The sequence below is a fragment of the Mirounga leonina genome, unplaced genomic scaffold (genome assembly GCF_011800145.1).
Source record: "Mirounga leonina isolate KUSES-001 unplaced genomic scaffold, KU_Mleo_1.0 Mir_53, whole genome shotgun sequence".
NCBI lineage: Eukaryota > Metazoa > Chordata > Mammalia > Carnivora > Phocidae > Mirounga > Mirounga leonina.
The window spans coordinates 13860457-13879222 of record NW_023270807.1 but is presented as its reverse complement, the minus strand read 5'-3'; the positions used below and the strand labels follow the sequence as shown (position 1 = coordinate 13879222).

Here is an 18766-nt window from a genome sequence, read left to right as displayed (position 1 = left end):
ATAGAATAGAATAGAATAGAATAGAATAGAATAGAATAGAATAGAATCACACTCTTTTGTAGCTATAAAGGGCTATAAAATATCTAAAAGAAAAAAAAACACCCTTTATGTTATAGATAAGGAAATTAAAACTCAAAGAAGCAAAACAACTTGCACAACTAAGGAGAAGCAAAGGTAAGGTCTAGAGCTGAAATGCTACCTGCCAGGTTGGTATTCCTCCTCCCAACAGCTGCCTGTCTACATTCTCCGTGGCTTGCAAAGTGATTTTTCTACTGTACTGTTACACTCTGTTGCACCCTGAAAATATACTGCTGCAGGGCCCAGCCACCTCTCAACTTTCCCTTTAAAAAATATATCAGCAGGAGTAAAATTGTAGTCATTTGAAATTTTATTAAAGATTATGTTATTTATCATAAATTTAGCCATCTAGGAGAACTGACAGATTTCTTATGGGACCACCTGAGAATGGATCAAACTTACTTTTATGTGGATCTTGGATCTATAGTGAGAACATTCTATGGCCAGAAATAACATTAAACAGCAAATCATGGTTGCCTGGGACTTCATTTTCACACATTAGGATCTTCACCTGCAATACAGAATGAAAGTGGATCCAGCTGGAGGTGATAAGGCCAGACAACACAAAACTTAGCCAACTAACCAACCCCTTGGTGACCCTACTGGGAAGTTGTCCCAACCAAAACCTCCTGCTCCAGGAAAGGACCCCAATATCTACTTTCAGGCCAGCTAACATGTAAAAAAAGGGGAAGACTTTCTCTCAACTGTTAACTTGTCTACAAACAATAGACAGGAATGAGGGATGCACTAGGAAAGATGTATGTTCACCAAGGAGTCATTTCTGATTATTTGATCCACAATTTTCTTTAATAGTAACATTTACCAAGAACTTTTATTTGCAAATCACTGTTCTGAGCACTTTCTTTGCACTAACTCATTTAATCAGATGGCATAAGACAGTATTACCATCTTCATTTTATCAGTGGAGAAGCTAAGGTACAAAGTGTGGAGCAACTATGAGTCAAGGTCACTCATAAAAAGTGGTAGAGCCAGATGATGCAGCTGGAAAGCCACGTTCTAGAACGGGACCTCTCAGCAATGGTACTATTGACATTTGGGGCTGGATAGTTCTTTGTTGTCGGAAGCTGTCCTGTAAATTGTAGGATGTGCAGTAGCATCTCTGTCCTCAACCCAGTTGATGCCAGGAACAGCCTCCTCCCCAGCTGTGACAGCCAAAAATGTCTCCAGACATTGCCAAGTGTGCCCTGGGAGAGAAAATTGCTCCCAGTTGAGAACTACAAAGGGGCAAAGGGGGTCAAGTAACTTAAAATGAAATGAATATACACTACTGTCTGTTACTGGAGCAAGCACTGAGACTCTCTCTTATAGATGGATCAACTATTATACAGAGAAACTAGAAGCATGAGAAGGTAACTATTCTTTGGCCATGTCTCTGTTTCTTGCCTTTTTCTTTCTTTAATATATAACTGACATGTAACATTATATTAGTTGCAAGTATACAACATAATGATTTGATATTTGTATTTTTGTAAAATGATCAGTAAGTCTAGGTAACATCTGTCACCACACATAGTTACAATTATTTTTCTTTTGATAAAGCCTTTTTTCTTGATAGTTCCACCTTTCAAAGACAAATCTCCAAGAAAGCATCTTTACAACAGTTGAAATTCATCAACATCATCATGATCATCACCACCATACTTTTCTTACAGGATAGTGGAAACTAAGACCATTTATTGGAAACAAAGTTCCTTAGAACAATTTTCTGGTAGTACAGATGCAACAAAGTAAAAATATCATGAACTTTAGATTCAGCATGAGCTAAGTTGTTAATCATATTTATGCTATTGATGAACTATTTGACCTTTGTTGAGCCTATTTTCTTTCTCATCCATCTCATAAAATGTGGGATGATTATACATTCTACCAACCACCCTTTATCAAGTGCCTCCTATTTGCCAGGAACTGTGCCAGATGCTGGGGGTAGGGAAATAAAGGGTGCTGTCATTTCCATAAAGGATGTCCAGTGAGGAATGCAGACAAGTCAAACCAATAGTGAGAAGAGAGATCATCTACATACTGCAGCTAGTGAATAAGGCCAAGCAGAAACTGAGCCTCAGCAAACATAAATTCCTTTATGCTCTAATGGAGACAAACTAACTCTGATCCATCTAGGCTCACCAGGCAATCTGTGGCCAGGGAGCAAAGAAAACTCACTGATCAGGGATCAGACCTTTCCTGGGTGGAGTCAAGACTAGGATGGACTTTCATGACTCCAGTGAGCCTTCACATGAGAGGATGAATCACAGGCACTTACAGGAAGGCTTCCAAATTGTCTTTGAGCTTAAAATTCTTTGAGTTCCTAACCAATGAACAGGGGGGAAGTATTTTGACTTATACTATCTTCTTATAGAGCAAGTCTGAGCAAGGGAAAGAAAACATGGCAGAATGACAGGCAAAGTGTGGTAATGGATTTGCATAGTTGCTGGGATATGTGTGTGGAATTCAAGATCTTACTTGAGTGGGTGGAAAGAAGTTCTCATGTATGCAGCAAATTGGTGGATGGGCACACTAAGCAATTTGCAATATTAATATTATTTAGGATAGATTTTTAACTGTCCTCACTAAAGGAAATACCAGAAGAACCAGTATAAGTTGTCTTAGATGTGTCTGTATGTTTCACATATACACCTGTGGCTTTCAAAAATTTTTTATCCTGACACAGTAATAAAACAGATCTTAGGGGCGCCTGGGTGGCTCAGTTGGTTAAGCGACTGCCTTCAGCTCAGGTCATGATCCTGGAGTCCCGGGATCGAGTCCCGCATCGGGCTCCCTGCTCAGCAGGGAGTCTGCTTCTCCCTCTGACCCTCCTCCCTCTCATGCTCTCTGTCTCTCATTCTCTCTCTCGCAAATAAATAAAAAATTTAAAAAAAAATTATAAAAACAGATCTTACATCATGACTCATTGTGTACAGACATATATATGTATGTACACAGATATCCATATACAAAACTGGAAAGTACATGATTTTTATATTTCAAAAGCTTTTACATATTACTTATCCTTCCCACCTATGAGCAAGACACTCTGCTGTGTTTGTGATTTTTATCTTGCATTCCGCTCTATCTGACATTCTTTTGGAAACTGGTTGCCACCCACTAAATTGAATCCACAACCCTCTAATGGATTGTAACCTGCAATTGGAGAAATAGAAATACAGACTGGAAGATTCATTTTCATTATCAAGTTGAAAATCATTCACTTCTCCCACTGAAGTGGTCCTTTTGGTCCTTTCTCTGTACTATTTTTCACAATTCTATCAAAATCTTCTTCCCAAGGTACATGCATCAGTGAAAAAAGATATTTACATTCAGAGCCAAATAATAGGACTAATGCTAAGGGTAAATGCAATTCTCTTCCACCTAGAGAGCAATAGTTTGAAATGTACAATGAAAATGGGTGAAGACGAGCCAACAGGAGGCCACTTATAAGTAATAATGCCTGCTATCTAAGGCTTCAGAAGGAAGCCTTCTACTGTCCACAGTTTTCAATATAAGAACTTCACTTAATCTTGCTGGAAGAAAGTCAGGCATTTGGTACAATGATGTGATGTGATGTGATGTGATGTGATGTGATGTGATGTGATGTGATGTGATTTAGGAAGCCCAAAACTGTTTTCCTGAGCAGTGCTAGGGCCTCTGTAAGTCCACAGCTCCCGGAAGTGTTCGGGGACTAAAGGATCCAATAGTCATGGCATTTTCTGTAGATCATTATGCTCTTTATGGAACATGATGAAATAATGACACATTCATTTTTTTCCTAAGAAAAAATTTACTAGCCGATCATTTATATGTAGTATGAACTCATAAGCATGACCTCAAAAAACAAAAACTTTGAACTGAGTACAATTAGCTGTTTGGAGAGTTTTGGTTAATTAATTTGCTATTTCATCATTCCTGTTCTTATAGTCTGGTGCAAGGGAAAGGAAACATTTTGTATGATAATTATATGGTAAAGTTCCTTCAATTATTACAATTGGGAAGGAGGGGATGTTTAATAATGTTACCCAAGAGGAGGCATGGCATTCTTATTTTTGCTCAGAGGAGGATTGGCAGTGACGGGTCAGATGGAGAAATGTTTTCAAGGTATAGCTCCAAATGGGTTGTTTCTCTTCTCACCAGAAAGAGTAGAATGGAATCTGTCCCATCACAATATAGATGGCTGAAGCCACAAGCCAGAGTGTTCTGCAGAGCACACAATGAGCCAGAGCTTCAGAGCTCTGAAATGGGGAATTAAAAAATAAAAAGAAGTATATCCGGCATAATTCATAATCAGAGGCTGATATTTTATAGAACAGAATGGAAGAGACATACTTAGATTCACCGTTGATAAAGCCTTAATAATTAAAGTGAACTTTGAGTTTTGCATAACGCTGAATGAAAATTTTCTGCAAATATAAAGTATTTCTGGGCACCTGGGTAGCTCAATTGGTTAAGCGTCTGACTCTCCATTTCAGCTAAGGTCATGATCTCAGGGTTGTGAGACTGAGCCCCGCATTGGGCTCTACACTGGGCATGGAGCCAGCTTAAGATTCTCTCTCTCCCTCTCCCTTGCCACTCCATCTCTAAAAAAAAAAAAAAAAAAAAAATACTATATATATATAAATATAAATATTTAAAAAATAGAGAGAGAGAGTATTTCTCCAATATCCAGCACAGTGTCTGCATGTACTAAGTGACCTCTTGAAAGAATGAAGAAAAGAACAAGGACACAAAATCTAAATACATGCAACAAGACTGGATTGTGCCAAAGAACACTGGCAAAAACACAGACAGAACTGAAAGAGGCAGCTTTCAGATGTGAACCTAATCAAGGACAACTTGCCGGGCCCAGGGATCTACTGATTCCTAGTGAAGAGTGCTGGAGTCGAGGCCAGGTCCTCTCCCCCATGGAGAATCCGGAGTTACTCTATGTCTAGTATGCTTAAATTACCTTTACCTTAAAATACCATTCACTAACTTCTGGCTTTGCAGTGTGTTCAGTTTAACAACGAAATTGCGTGTTTTCATAAAATCGCTACTTCTCAAAACCCCTGGGGTACAGTGGCAGAAAAACGCTTTGTTGGGAAGAACTGTCCCTGGCTATTTAAATCAAGATCCTAGTACCTGGTAGGGGGAACATAAAAACAGTAAGCAGTAATCCTGACAGAATAGTGCTGCAACAATGGGTACGTATGCCTAAGGTTGACACATATTACCCGCCACTTATTTGCCAAGTTTGTAGCAGGCACCAAAGTTGAATTTTAAATGAATGGAAGAGAAACTTGACCCTGGGGACATGTGTATACACTGACTTAAATGTTCTGTGATTTCAGGAAATCTGCCTGTTTTATTTAGTAAGGCAAACAATACAGAGTTTGGTGTCAATTGCAGTTGGCCAAGATATTGTGTCCTAAAGTGGGTTTCTGTGGAACACTGGTCTCATGAAAGACTAAGGGGTTCCACGGTCAGATCAGATGGAGAAACCATGTGTCCCAGCACCACCACCCCCAGCCCCTCACATATATGCAGACGGATAGCAGAGTTCCTGGGAATCCTTGTGGTAAAAAGACTTGTTTCACTCTGGTTATACCGATTTACCTTATCATCCAAAGTGCTCTGGGGGATTTAAGGCTACTGCTCAAGGACCGCCCATCATCTTGGAACACGTGCTCTGGGTGGAGAGGTGAGGAAAGGCAAGCAGAGATGAGATGACCTTGAGATGTCTAGGATGATCCCAGGAAGGGAAAAGCAGACTCAGAAATGGTTAATTAAAAAGAGGAAGAGAAAACAAGATGCAGAAGAACTCATGCCTGAGGCTTCTGTGGTGATTAGGTAAATAGTTCCCTGATATTTAGAAAGAAACACGCCCTACATCTTGTTCCCAAAGTGCCTGAAAGCTGGCCTATTTCAGAGATAAAAGCAACGAGCAACCTGGAATTGGCAGCTTCTCAGGTACTAGAAAAGTAGCATCCCAAATTCTTCCTCCCTGCTTCCCCAACCTGCCTCTCTCTCCCTCCCTGCGTCCTCATAAAAGTGTGAATTGCCCACTACCATCCACTTTTGTCTTTCACTTGATAATGAACAGCAATTCTAGGCCACTGAATGGAAGCCAGACTCTGCTCTAACAGAGTGATTACTTCAGAGAGAGAGAGAGAATAACCTTCGCTGGCCCCTGAGGCTGGGAGGACAATGTAGCTAGACTTCAGGGTCCCAGAGGTCATGTGGCTCAGGATGTCCCTCCCCAGGGAATTCTCAGCAAGGGATGCCTCCCATACCACTGCCTGTGGTCTAAGCCCTGATGATAAGGGGTCAACAGAGCACAAGACTTAGTGCTTCCAGCCCCAGAGCCTGAGAGAAATTGGCCCACACCTAGCAGAATAGACCAAAAAAAAAAAAAAATCAGGTTGTCATTAGGAGGTGAACAGAAAGGGCTAGTTTTCTGTCCCCAGCACCCAGCAGAGTGTAAGAAACATAATAGCTACCCAGTCAGCGTGTGTTGAATAAATGAATGGCCCCCACAGAGAATGATACCAACTTCTGAAGTTTTTGTTTTAAAATCACAAGGCAACTTCTCTATCTTAGAGGGAAAGGTGAGCATATGTGGTACTCTAGATCCTTTTGGAACCTGGTGATTTAAGTAGACATGCTCCCAGCCTACCTCTTTGTTATACTACCTGGAGCCTCTGTGCCAAAAGATTGTGAGGTTCTATCTAGGTTCGGCAAGAGACAACACCACGTCAGATGAGTGAGTCTGCCCCGGGCATGGCAGCATGAGCATCCTTTCTGCCCTGTCTCCACAGTCAAAACTCACAAGATACTTTCTTGGACAGACCTAGAAGACCCCAGCTGTTCGGACAACCATTTCCTATTCGCCCCACCTCCCTTGTACTAAGAGCTGGGTTTCTGAATGAGTTGGAATTAGTCTGCCTGGGTCCCAGAGCTTGTTTCTGATCTGCGCTAGAATGGGGTTGTAGGATATGAGTCATGGAACCGAAGCACTCCCCACCTGCCCGGACACGGTGTGCGAGGGCTAGCATCAGAACTCTCAAAGCAAATTAAAAAGGGTACAGCCTGGGAACAGTAACCATAGTCAGGAAGGAAGGAATGCATGGGAAGCCATGATCTCTCAAACCCCTCCACACAGAACACCCCAAGGCAAGCTGGACTAGGATGTTTGCCCACGAAGTGGACACTGCCCCAAAGTATTCCCCTCCATGAACTTCACCCCAACGTGAGAGGGAGGGCCCCTTCCACTTGTTGGCTCACCTTCTAAGCAGCAACTCACCTCACATTCGTTGGCCAATCCCTTTGATGGGAAGGCCCAGTTCAGAAAGGTTAACTGAGGGTGAGGAACTTAAGAGTCTGCTGACCCACTCGTTGGGGTGTGTGTGTTTTGTTCCCCTCAGCTGAATTTCATAACCGTCCGTTCTGTCTACTCCACTGGGGTAATTAGAGTTCTGATTATAGAGTCAGACGGCTAACCAAGTTGTTTGTTGCTTGGCCTCAGTAACAGAATGGATTCAGTCACTCTTACCAGTTGTCCCTTGCCATGGAAGAGCTGTTTCATAAAGAGCCTTGCGGGAAAGAAAGATAGAAAAGATCTATTAGAATCAGAAGCATCTGGCGCCTGGGTGGCTCAGTTGGTTAAGCGACTGCCTTCGGCTCAGGTCATGATCCTGGAGTCCCTGGATCGAGTCCCGCATCGGGCTCCCTGCTCGGCAGGGAGTCTGCTTCTCCCTCTGACCCTCCCCCCTCTCTCTCATTCTCTCTCTCTCAAATAAATAAATAAAATCTTAAAAAAAAAAAAAAAAGAATCAGAAGCATCTTATCCTGGGCTATTTTAGATGGCTTCCATCCAATCTCTTTGTAGCTCAGTATCTTTTCTGAGAATGGCAGTCTGGTTTGAATACTGTTATGTTTGAAGAATCGCATGATTTCAGAGCTGGAAGCTATCTAGCCTCTCACCAGCTATCTTGAGACTTACACGATTTTAAAGTAATTGGTAGACTGGGCAATTGCTCGGCTCCAGGAAGAAAGCTCACTGGAATGCGGACACACACACAAAAGAGCGCTTTACGATACACATCTAAAAGGCCGCAATTGTCCTCAGAGGACAAGGAATATGGGTGATTAAATGGAACGGTAGACCACTCAAAACAAGGGTAGATGCCTTCGCAAAAAGGTTTTAGCCGTCACTGGAGGAAATGTTTCCTTTCAAGTTGATATAAAGACAGCTTTGTCAGCCCCACTATACGAAGAAACGACTAACGAATGCTTTATCAAAATACATATACAACTTTACGTTCAGCCTAAAGGAAGGGAATTGAAAGCTGGTTTATTTATCCATTTTATCAGGCAAAGGCACAATCAGAAAATGGAGTCCAATTGCCTGACAGAGTGCTTTGCATTTTCACTCCTAGGAGGGAGCAATTAGATCCTGACAAATGACCTTTTAAAGAAAAACAAATGCAAAAGAGATCTAGGACATACTTTAACCTTGAGCTAGCCAATTTCTAAATAATGTCAGCAAAGTTTCCTGCAGAATCAATCATTCCAGAGGATACCACCATAAATCACACATTTTCCCCATTCCGGAACACATGCAATACCAACCTGGTCTTCAGTCCGAGGAAGGTTTGGTCCTGGCATGTGTACTCACCGCACGCAGGAAAGCTAGCAGCCCAGAGGGAAAGTCGGCACCGAGCGTCCGGCCGCTGGGCCCCACCATCACGAGTGCCTGCCTTTGCATTTCCCATGGTCCCCCTTCAGCCCCTGTGATCCCTCTTCTCCATTTTCGAAAGGGAAATCCAAGAGGTCCCGGTGCAAACCAGCCACCGATTGTGAGAAGCCTATCTGAAACCGCCCTGGGTTTCAAGGCCTGTGTAAGTCTGTGATTCACTCCACGATGGGTCCATCAAGCACGCCTAAGAGAAATTACAGGTTTCTCCTGTCTGGAGTAAAGCCATTTATAATGAGTCACTGTTTGTGCTTTAATTCCCCATCTTTATCTCAGATGATCACATGAGACCGGGTTGCATCTACCGCCCCGGTGTAATTAGAACACAGGGGATAAAATGCAAAGGTGGGCGGGCCACTGTGGATGCTGAGTTTTAAGGGCTACCAGAGTTTTGCCTGTGTCGGTGCTGAACTTGGGGAAAAACTGGCTAGCAAATGGATCCGTAAATCGTGATCTAATCCCTACCTTACGCCAAAGAGATTTTCGTTTTATTTTTTAATAACTGGGCCAAGAGTTCTTACTGAGCCTCGGGCCATGACCGGGGGCAATTCAGACATGGAAGGTGCAGTCTCAACTTGCAGGAAACTTCACATGGTCTGATTTCTTTTTTTCTTTTTCTTTTTCTTTTTTTTTTTTTTTAAGATTTTATTTATTTATTTGACAGAGAGAGAGAGAAAGCACAAGTAGGCAGAGAGGCAGGCAGGGGGAGAGGGAGAAGCAGGCTCTCCACTGAGCAGGGAGCCCGATGTGGGGCTCGATCCCAGGACTCTGGGATCACGACCCGAGCCGAAGGCAGCCGCTCAACAGACTGAGCCACCCAGACGCCCCCACATGGTCTGATTTCTGACAGGGTAGCCCGGCTGGATTTCCTCTCTCACCACCAAAGCCCACACATCCAGATCCTAGTGTCTCCTATTTACATACCCTCCTCCGAGCCCCAGAACCTAAGGCAAACCTCCATTTCAGTATCACCAGGGGAAATGTTGACATGAAGGAGAAATAAGGGAAAGGCAATTTTGTTACATCTTTACGATAATGACAACTAAGGAGGCCACATTTGTGGAAATAGGTCATTTCTCCTGAGGTTGCTAGCTGAGTACCGGGTCATTTGGGAACTGGAAAAGCCAGTATCATCAATCCTGCGGTTGTGTAATCAGAAGCCTTTATTGAACATGTTCTTTGTGCTACACACCTGCTCTGCACTTCGGGCATACAAAAGGGAGTAACGTAGTCAGCAAATCAAGCGAGTAACCCTACCTCCAAAGGTTTACAGTCTTATCTGAGAAAGAAAATATTTGCACACCAAAAGATTAAAGGTAAATAAACAATAAAACACAATAAATATAAAGTGAGTGGCACACACTATTATAGGAATCAGGTGGGGACCATCAGCACTTCTGGATGGACCCATCAGGGAAGACTTCACAGAGAAGGCGAAAAGCGAAGCAGAGCTCAGACACAGTGTGCCCTGAATAGAACCCCAGAGTCTTTCCCAGGCAGGGGACTCTGTATTACAACCACAGTAACACTGAATGAGAGAACTGTCCAATGATAAGCTCAGCAGATTTTGCTGGCTGATCCCCCTGATGTTGAACAGACTGAATCAAATGCTTAATTCTTTTATTTAGAAGTCAATGAACTAACTTCCATGAGGGTGTCAATGTCCAAACTCCTGCACAAGGCCACGCCTGTGTGTTTGCTTGGGTCTGTGTATGTACGTGAATTCACAGGTACTTTAACAAAGACAGCTAACATTTCAATGGCCAAATACTATTCTAAGTATTTTACCTACACGTATTCATTTAATCTTTGCAATGACCTTATGAGGTAGACTCTATTTTTTTTCAATGTACGGTAGAGAAAATCAAAGTCTAAGGAATTTAAATAACTTCCCCAAGAATCATCATGTCTTAAGTGTCTAACCACGCATCAGCCTTAGACACTGGTAGCACCAGTTTCTCCTTGAGCCACCTGACCAAGTCACTTCCTTGGTGAGGTGTGAGCAGGGCACTGAATATGTCTCCACTTGGGGTCTTCCCTAGTGGAATGGACCTCCTTTCCATTTTTCCCAGGGCTCTGCCATTCCTGGAACCCTAAACGTGCGGTTCAGACATCTTTCAGGAGGGGACAGACTGAATTGTGGGCTGCAGGAGAGAGGGCACAACTTCTTCAAGGGATTTCCAAAAACTTCTGGAGTTTCTCTGTTAGCATCCATGGGCCCTTTCTTGGTTAATAATAATCCCAAGGCCAAATGCCTTTACTGCCATCCCATCCTAGGAAGTGCTCTGCATCTGAGTAAAGCATGCCTTCATCCTAGATGGGACTGTTCCCTGCTTAATGCACATACAGATGAAAGACCAATCTCTCTCTCTTGTTCATGCCCAGAGTTCCCCTCTATAAAATGAGGCCATTGGACCCAGTCCTTTCTAAAGTTTTTCCAGATTTCTAATCCTATAACTATTTGGCTTCATGAGATTCCATCCTCACTTCAATATATTGACTCTGGGTAAGTCCCATTTCTTTGTACTGAGATCTCTGCGTTATGAAAACCGGGACTGTGCCTGCCCCACTCCCTTCCCTAGAAGAGACTCGACAGAAATAACTAGGGAAATGTCAAGTTAAAATCCCTTTCTGACTTCATTTGAGAAAAATGAGACTGCTGTTGTAAGATAAGCAATGCCACTTGAAAGATGACTTACCTGCAAGTTGGTGTATTTTTCTACCTTCTGATTGACTTCTTATATTTTTTGCTTTTTCAAGCTTCCTTACTTAGAGAAAGTTTTTTACAGTAAAAAAAGGAAGAGAGAGACCCCCTCATTCACAAAGTGTGTCTCACTTTCCCTTTTGTAACGTAACATCATTAACACTGGCTTCTTGGTAGGATAATTAGGGGCTGTTCACTGCCCCCTTTTCCTTTATCCACTCATTTCCTTCTGATGCATCAGCCTGGGTGCCTGCTTTATAAAAGAGCTTCCCCCCCCCACCCCCAAAGGAGCTTCTACCTATTGTACTGCTCTCCTATCGGGGGGCTCCTTGTTTGAACATCGAATTTGTTTACCTACAAGGTTAAGAAAATGAGCAGCTCTGTACTTGAAATATGATAGTCTCCCTTCCTCATCACTGGTTTCAAAAAAACATATTGTTGGTGAGGGTTAATCTTACATCATCAGAGTAGACAGAGTCCCTCAGTGGTTCCATGTCTTGAGAAGCAAGTCCAGAGCTAGAAGCCTGCAGACTTGGTTTCTAGCTCTGGCTCAAGCCTGGATTAGCTATGACCCATCCCTCCAGGCTCCAGGCTCCATAACTTACAACGAGCATCTTTCTGGTTCAAAAGCTCTGTTTTCACTTGGCTCACGGCCAACTTTCCTCCAAGCCCAAGCCAGGCTAACTGTGCAATCCATTTAAATTTGGACAGGTGGACTATGCTGGCAGTTGGATTCCTTTTGTACACAGAACCAGCAATGACCTACTTAGAGTCAGCCCAACTCTTGGTGACTATTCATGAGGGCCCCTCCTTAGCAACCCACAGAAACCAGCCAGGTGACATCCCAGGCCACCTTGGCCAAGATGAACCAGACTCTCGTCCTGAGGATAAACACAACCCGACAGCATGGAGCTGGAGGCTCCAACAGGACCAAGGTCCTGCTGCAGCTCATTTGGTCTTTCTGTTCCCTTGTGGATGCCTGGCATGGCATATACGCATGTATGTTGACAGTTGTTGGGGAGAAATGTTTAGCAGGGAAGAACGGCTTAGCCAGGGGGGACTTCCATCCTTCCCATACTTCATGCACTCTTCCATCAGCACCACAGCATGGGAGGCTTCCTTCATACTCCCCGGAGGCAAGAAGACGGGAAGAAGCACATTTTTCCCAGGGCTCTGCCATTCCTGGAACGTATGACCTTCTCAAGAACAGAAAATCACAACTTTAATGTACAAGCAGCACGAACCCGAAGCCTCACAACAGCTGCATTATGGGCTCACTCTTTCTGGAACAATAAGCCCCTTTGGGTCAAGTCCCCTGGGCAAATGGGAGTCTTTTAAGTCACTCTGGAATCCAGGGAATAGGCTGGTTTTCTGTTGCCTACAAACACTGAATTACAAACCTTGTCTTTCTGTAAGCTGGACCACTTCCTTTCCTCTTGGAAAAGACCCCTCTCTTTGTACAAGGCCCTGGGCTGCCACAGAAAGTCTCGGCCACACCGGCACACTGGAGCCCCGATGTACTGGGGTGGGGGGAGGGAGGGTCTGTCTGGATTTCTGAGCGCCTCTCTCTGCATCTCCCTCTGCTCTGTCTCTGTCACTCTCTGTGTGTCTGAGTGAGCCTCAGTCTCTCTATACATCTCTGTTTCTTTCTGTATTTTTCTGGGTCTCTCTCTGTAACCCTTGGCCTCTCTCTGTGTCTCTCTGACTCACTGTGAATGTGGGTATCCTGTGGTGGGTGCCTCCATCTCCCTGTCTGATCTTCTCTCTCTAGATCTGTAGAGACACGGACACAGAGGATTGGAAGACTTGTCTGCACATGTCCACATATCTGGGTGGCTCTCTTACAACCCAGAGTCACCACGCCCCTCAGTGTCTCTGTACTTCTGTTTCCCCCCTCCCTCTGTTTCTATGTCTCTCTCTCTCAGACATTACCTCAAAAGTGAATGAACTTCTACATTATCCCTGAGGTCTCTCACAGATAATGTTTATGATAATTCCTTGATCTTTTCACACTAGGGAAAGAGAGGGGCCACAGTGGGATATGTGCAGATATTGTTGATCTCACGCCCTGGGGATGGCGGACTAGAGAGGGGAGGGGGCGGCAGCCACAGAGAACTGGCACCTCTGCTCACTGCCAGTGAGGAAATCATTCCTAATCACGACTCACATTGTGATGTTTTTAAAAGAAAGGTCATACAGATGGCATGTCTTTGAGAACCCCCTTCCCTCGCACTCACCTCCCAAGTTAGGAGTATGGCCGGGTTTGTTAGCTTGGCCCTTTGGTGGCGTGACAAGAGAAATCAGTACAAAGGTTCTGTTGATGACAAAAGTATAAATTGCACTTAATCATCATTAGTCCGTTTTCGATTATCACAATTATTCAAAGCACATAGAGAATGGTGACCTACAGCAATTGATTTCATCCTTTCACTCCAACCCCTCCTGCTTTATATTAGCACTGCTGACAACATGGGAACAGGCTGCTGTGAGGACTCCTCCACCCGAGCCTGGCCTGGCTCTCTCGCCTGAGGGGTCTCTAGTGTGGGAGGGAGGTGGGAGGAGGCAGGTGAGTGGCGTGGAGAGACCAAGCAACACTAGAATGCCTCCTCGCCCTCAAACAGCTCTCCTCAGCTGGCCTGCTGGAACCTTCCATGTTACAGTCATCCTTTTATAATGCACCCGAGTCTAAAACAGCCTCATGTTTTCGGGAAATGTTGCTTAAGACAGGTAATACATTAATTTGCCGGTGGGATGATCCCCACATGAGCATAGGCTAACGCACCACAATGGATGTAAAAAGAACTCAGACAAGCACATTTCGTATCCTGGGTATGGGAAGCCAGGACTGACACCCCACAGGCAGGTACTGTGAGGGGACAGAGTTCAGTCTGGTCTGTGGGAGGTTGCTACACAGGGAGCCCAGGTCTACAAGGCAGGAGAGAAGACAGATGATAAGCCTACTTCCTCTGAGGGGGAACTGACTTGCAAGAGCCTAAAGCTAGTGGGCAGAGGAAGGACTGCAAGAAGTTAGCATAAATTTACCCGGTTCCTAGACCCGTGGTTCATAGCCCTGGCAGCTCATCAGACTCACTGGGGAGTTCTAAAAATAAATAAATAAATAATTTTTTAAAAAGTGACAGGCCCTAACCCCAAGAGTTTCTGGTTTAAATTTTCTTGGGTGTATGTGGTATTTTTTAAAAGTTCTCTAGGTGTTTCTAAGGTGCAGCCCGCATTGAAAACCACGGACTCCAACAACAAACAAACTGATAATAAAGTTCTGGGTATAATCTTGACTTATCTTTTATGTAAAAGCACCAAGAGAAATGGGCCAAATGACTATTTCTGGATAGCACTGAAGGGCGGAGTAGCCCTGTATGGCTGGATGGATCGTACTGAAATCCCATCAGAAAGGAGCCATGCCAAATTGGAAGGGATTGCAAGCGCCCAGCCTCTGGGAGAGCACCAGGCAGACCAGTGAGGCACTGGTTGGAGGGGGGGCGGTGTACTTTTGCCAGGCAGTCTGGTTAGAGCAAATATGTGCAATGCTAGGTACTTCAGGAAGGCGTGGATGAGAGGGTCCCAGCCTCAACTACATTAGAACCACCCCGGGAGCTTGTAAAATTCCCAGACACACCGCACACCAATCCAGTAAGACTCTCCAGGGGTGGGACTCAGGCAACACGATTGGAAGCTGCCTACCTGACTGCAATCTTTGGCTAAGGTTGAGATCCACTGCTTTAAATCACTATTGATGTTTATTCTCAGTAAAACGTAGCTTTTTAAAATTTCAGCTGGAAAGGATATGGAGGGGTCAACCATCCCCCAGGTTTGGAGACCAAGGACCAAGTTTGGGTAGGAGTAACACCAAAGGACCTAGGAAAATAAAGGGAAGAGCAAGGAGGGAAGGTAAAAGGGGGATGAAGGAAATCAAAAGAGAGACTAGAAGGGCAAGGGATACGGGGTGGGGCAGTGCTGCTACTCAGGGCCACAGGGTGTGGCCCTACTGTGGGTATGGATCCCGTCCAATGTTGGCGTGCGAAACTCCACATTGCCTCTTCTCTTGTGATTGGGAATGTCCCCTGGGCCAACCCTGATGCCCCTTCTGCTGCCATCCAAACATTTTCCGTGTTTCCCTCACTCAGAACAGCTGAGGGGTTGGAGCTTGGCATAACAATACCTGGTTTCTGCACTGTGCGAGTGAAGGTCAAGGAAAGGGCGTGTATGCAACTAGACTGGAGAGCCTTCTCTACCGCACCGCTGAGCCGGCCCCAGCCTTCCTTTACATCTCCAGTAACCGTGGCAACCAGCCCCTCTTGAAAATCAAGCTATTGGGAAGTTCTTTGTGTAGCTGCAGAATTTGTTTCCCTGGACTTCCTCACTTTGTATGTGGCTCAGCCAACTGGAGTCAGAGAGAAGGAGCAGGCTGTCACAGGAAGATCAGATTTTCTCTGCTCTCATTTCTGGGCTTGGGCAGGGGCTTGCTCCCCTGCTGCCTAGGTTGAGGTCTGCCCCCCGCAGCAAGCCCCCACCCCCATCCCCTGCCTGGCCACTCTCTTCTGAATACATCTAAGTCTGCTTTCCTCTCTTTGGCTGTGGTGCCACTACTCCAGAAAGAATCGGAGCAGCTCAAAGAGGTGCTCACGGGGCACTTTGGAAACACCCATACCACAGAGTGTTGGGGTGACAGTTTTAGGAACCCTCCACATGCAATGACGAGTATGAAGGCTTTACCTCAGATATTCTGGAGACCCATTTTGCAGAAGTTACTCGACTCTTCAAAGCTTCTCTTATCTGGAGAGAGAACAAAAGGAGTTAAAAGATTATGAGAAGTCAACACAGGTGCTCAGGCCGGGCGAACACTCTGCTGAGAGAGTGTGTGACCAGCCAGGCCCTGGCAGTGGGATGTGTGGGGTGAGCAAGTGGGAGGAGTGCTTCAGGAGAAGGTGGGGAGAGGGAGAGACATAAGGACATGAGGCTGGCACAGGAGACTCCGACTCAGAGGGTAGAACCCGTGGCTATGAAATACAGTTTGCCCCAAGTTGGAGGAATCTTTGATTTCACTTTGGGAGTGGGTTTTTGGAACACTTGAATAGTTAGACATTTCCCACAGCTTGCCTGTTATTTGAGCCCCCCTTTCTAGGGGCGCCTGGGTGGCTCAGTCGGTTAAGCGTCTGCCTTCGGCTCAGGTCATGATCCCGGGGTCCTGGGATGGAGCCCCGCGTCAGGCTCCCTGCTCAGTGGGGAGCTTGCTTCTCTCTCTCTCCCTCTGCCTCTCTGCCCTTCTGCCCCTGCTCATGCTCTCTCTCTCTCATATAAATAAATAAAATCTTTAAAAAAAAAAATCTTAAAAAAAAAACCAACCCTTTCTAGAGGCCAATACATAGTTTAAAAAAAAAAAAAATCCTATGCAACACAGCAAAAGTCCATGGAATGAAGAAAATAAGAGTTATAAATAACAATTATATTTTGTTTTTTTAAATATATATTAGATTTCACATAAATATAAATATGAAATGTAAATATATTTAATACATATTAAATAATATATCACATATATAATTATATATTGTATATTAATGTAATCAATAATAATATAAATTGATCTAATATACTAATAAAGCATGCTTATGTACTAAATAATATAAATAATATATGATATATTGTATGTTAATACTAACATGATATATAATAATATAAATTAATATAATGTTAATAAGGCATGCTTATATATTAAGTAATTTATTAATATATCAAATACATTTTGTTGCTTAAATTATATTTTGTTTTATATTCATACATTTTTTTAAAAACTCTTTAAAGCACTTTTCATGCCTATCATCTCATTTTATTCAAGAAATAATCCTGTAAAATAGATACTATTATTTCCATTTTACAACTGAGGACAGTAAGAGCAGGAGATGAAGTGACATCCAAAGTCAGTTGACTCCTGAGAAGAACTGAGACTTGACTTCATGTGCCCAGACTCCAGACCAACCTGTCATTTTCCCTACATCTCTCGTGCTGAATGCAGGCGCTGTCTTATTTCTATTCCATCTTCCCTTCTACTTCATAAAATGTCATTCACCTTCCAAGGCCTTCACAGTTAAGAGGTACCAAACTCCTCCAGCTCAGAGTGACTTCACACTTCCCAGAAAATGCGGTATTCTTTGTCACACACGGGACCCAAAGGGGGAGAAGCACTCCCTGGGACTTGGGGGCTGTGCACTCAAGGGCCCATGGGGATATGGGGAGACAACCTGGGCCTTCTATTTACATCTCTTTCTTTCTCATCCTTTTTAAATTTTATGTTTCATAACGTGCAAAATACATACTTTGTAAATTGATAATAAACCCATCTGGGGACATATGTTCACTGCCTTTTACTGATCCTAAAAAAAATGTGAGGATTACTGGCATAAACAACTCTATGTCAATTAATCATGTATGGTCCTGTGACATCTTTGAATCTTGACCTTTTACACTATAATGTTAAATGTAAGAGGTTTTGATCTTGATAGAAAGTTCTATGTCTTAGAGTTCTTTGCACATCTCATGACACCTGGTAAATTAATAAGTAATAATGCTGCTGCTGATGCTTTGACAATAAATACTAGTTGTGGTATTATGATTAATAAAAAATATAATCATATGGTATACAACTGTGTACTACCTTAAATGCTCTCTGTGTTTGTCACTTGCAAAATCACATTTGTTCTTTACCAGGATCTAGCAGAAGAGGCAGGAAAATCATCATTATCTCTGCTTTCCATTTGGAGGATCTGAGTTCCTGAGAATTAAGGAACTCCCCCAGTGGCGCAGAATTAGTACACAGAAATAGAAAGACTGAAACACTAATACTCTACCACCTCTAAATAATTTTTATTGGGTCAATATGTTATTCTAATAACAAGATAAAGGACCAGTGTGAAATACCTCTTTCATAAACCTCAGCTATTATCTTAATAATAGAGTTAATTAATTAATTAATTAAAAATCAACCCTGCAGTGAAGGTGTTTGCATCTACATTTGAGAGGGTTGTTTACTTTGCTCACTCCAGGAGGCACCACAGTACAAAGGAAAGAGGGTGAGCTCAGAAGCCGGAGGAAACATTTGATACTTCATGCATGTTTGTTTCGTTTTTTGATATTTCATGCTTGTTTCGTTTTTTGGTATTTCATGCATGTTTCGTTTTTTGGTATTTCATGCATGTTTCGTTTTTTGATATTTCATGCATGTTTCGTTT

At 43.5% G+C, this 18766-nt stretch overlaps 2 protein-coding genes across 2 annotated transcripts in view; both read right to left on the bottom strand.

The window, feature by feature from the left end:
* The window catches only part of ADGRF4 (adhesion G protein-coupled receptor F4), a 14901-nt gene extending 14334 nt beyond the window's left edge, over positions 1-567 (bottom strand). The window contains exon 1 of the mRNA XM_034991206.1: positions 481-567. Within this exon, the coding sequence (XP_034847097.1) occupies positions 481-567 (87 nt within the window). The remainder of the gene's footprint in view (positions 1-480) is intronic.
* Positions 568-16211: 15644 nt separating this feature from the next.
* ADGRF2 (adhesion G protein-coupled receptor F2) overlaps positions 16212-18766 on the bottom strand; it is an 18449-nt gene continuing 15894 nt past the window's right edge. The window contains exon 7 of the mRNA XM_034990824.1: positions 16212-16313. Coding sequence (XP_034846715.1) covers positions 16212-16313 — 102 coding nt within the window. The remainder of the gene's footprint in view (positions 16314-18766) is intronic.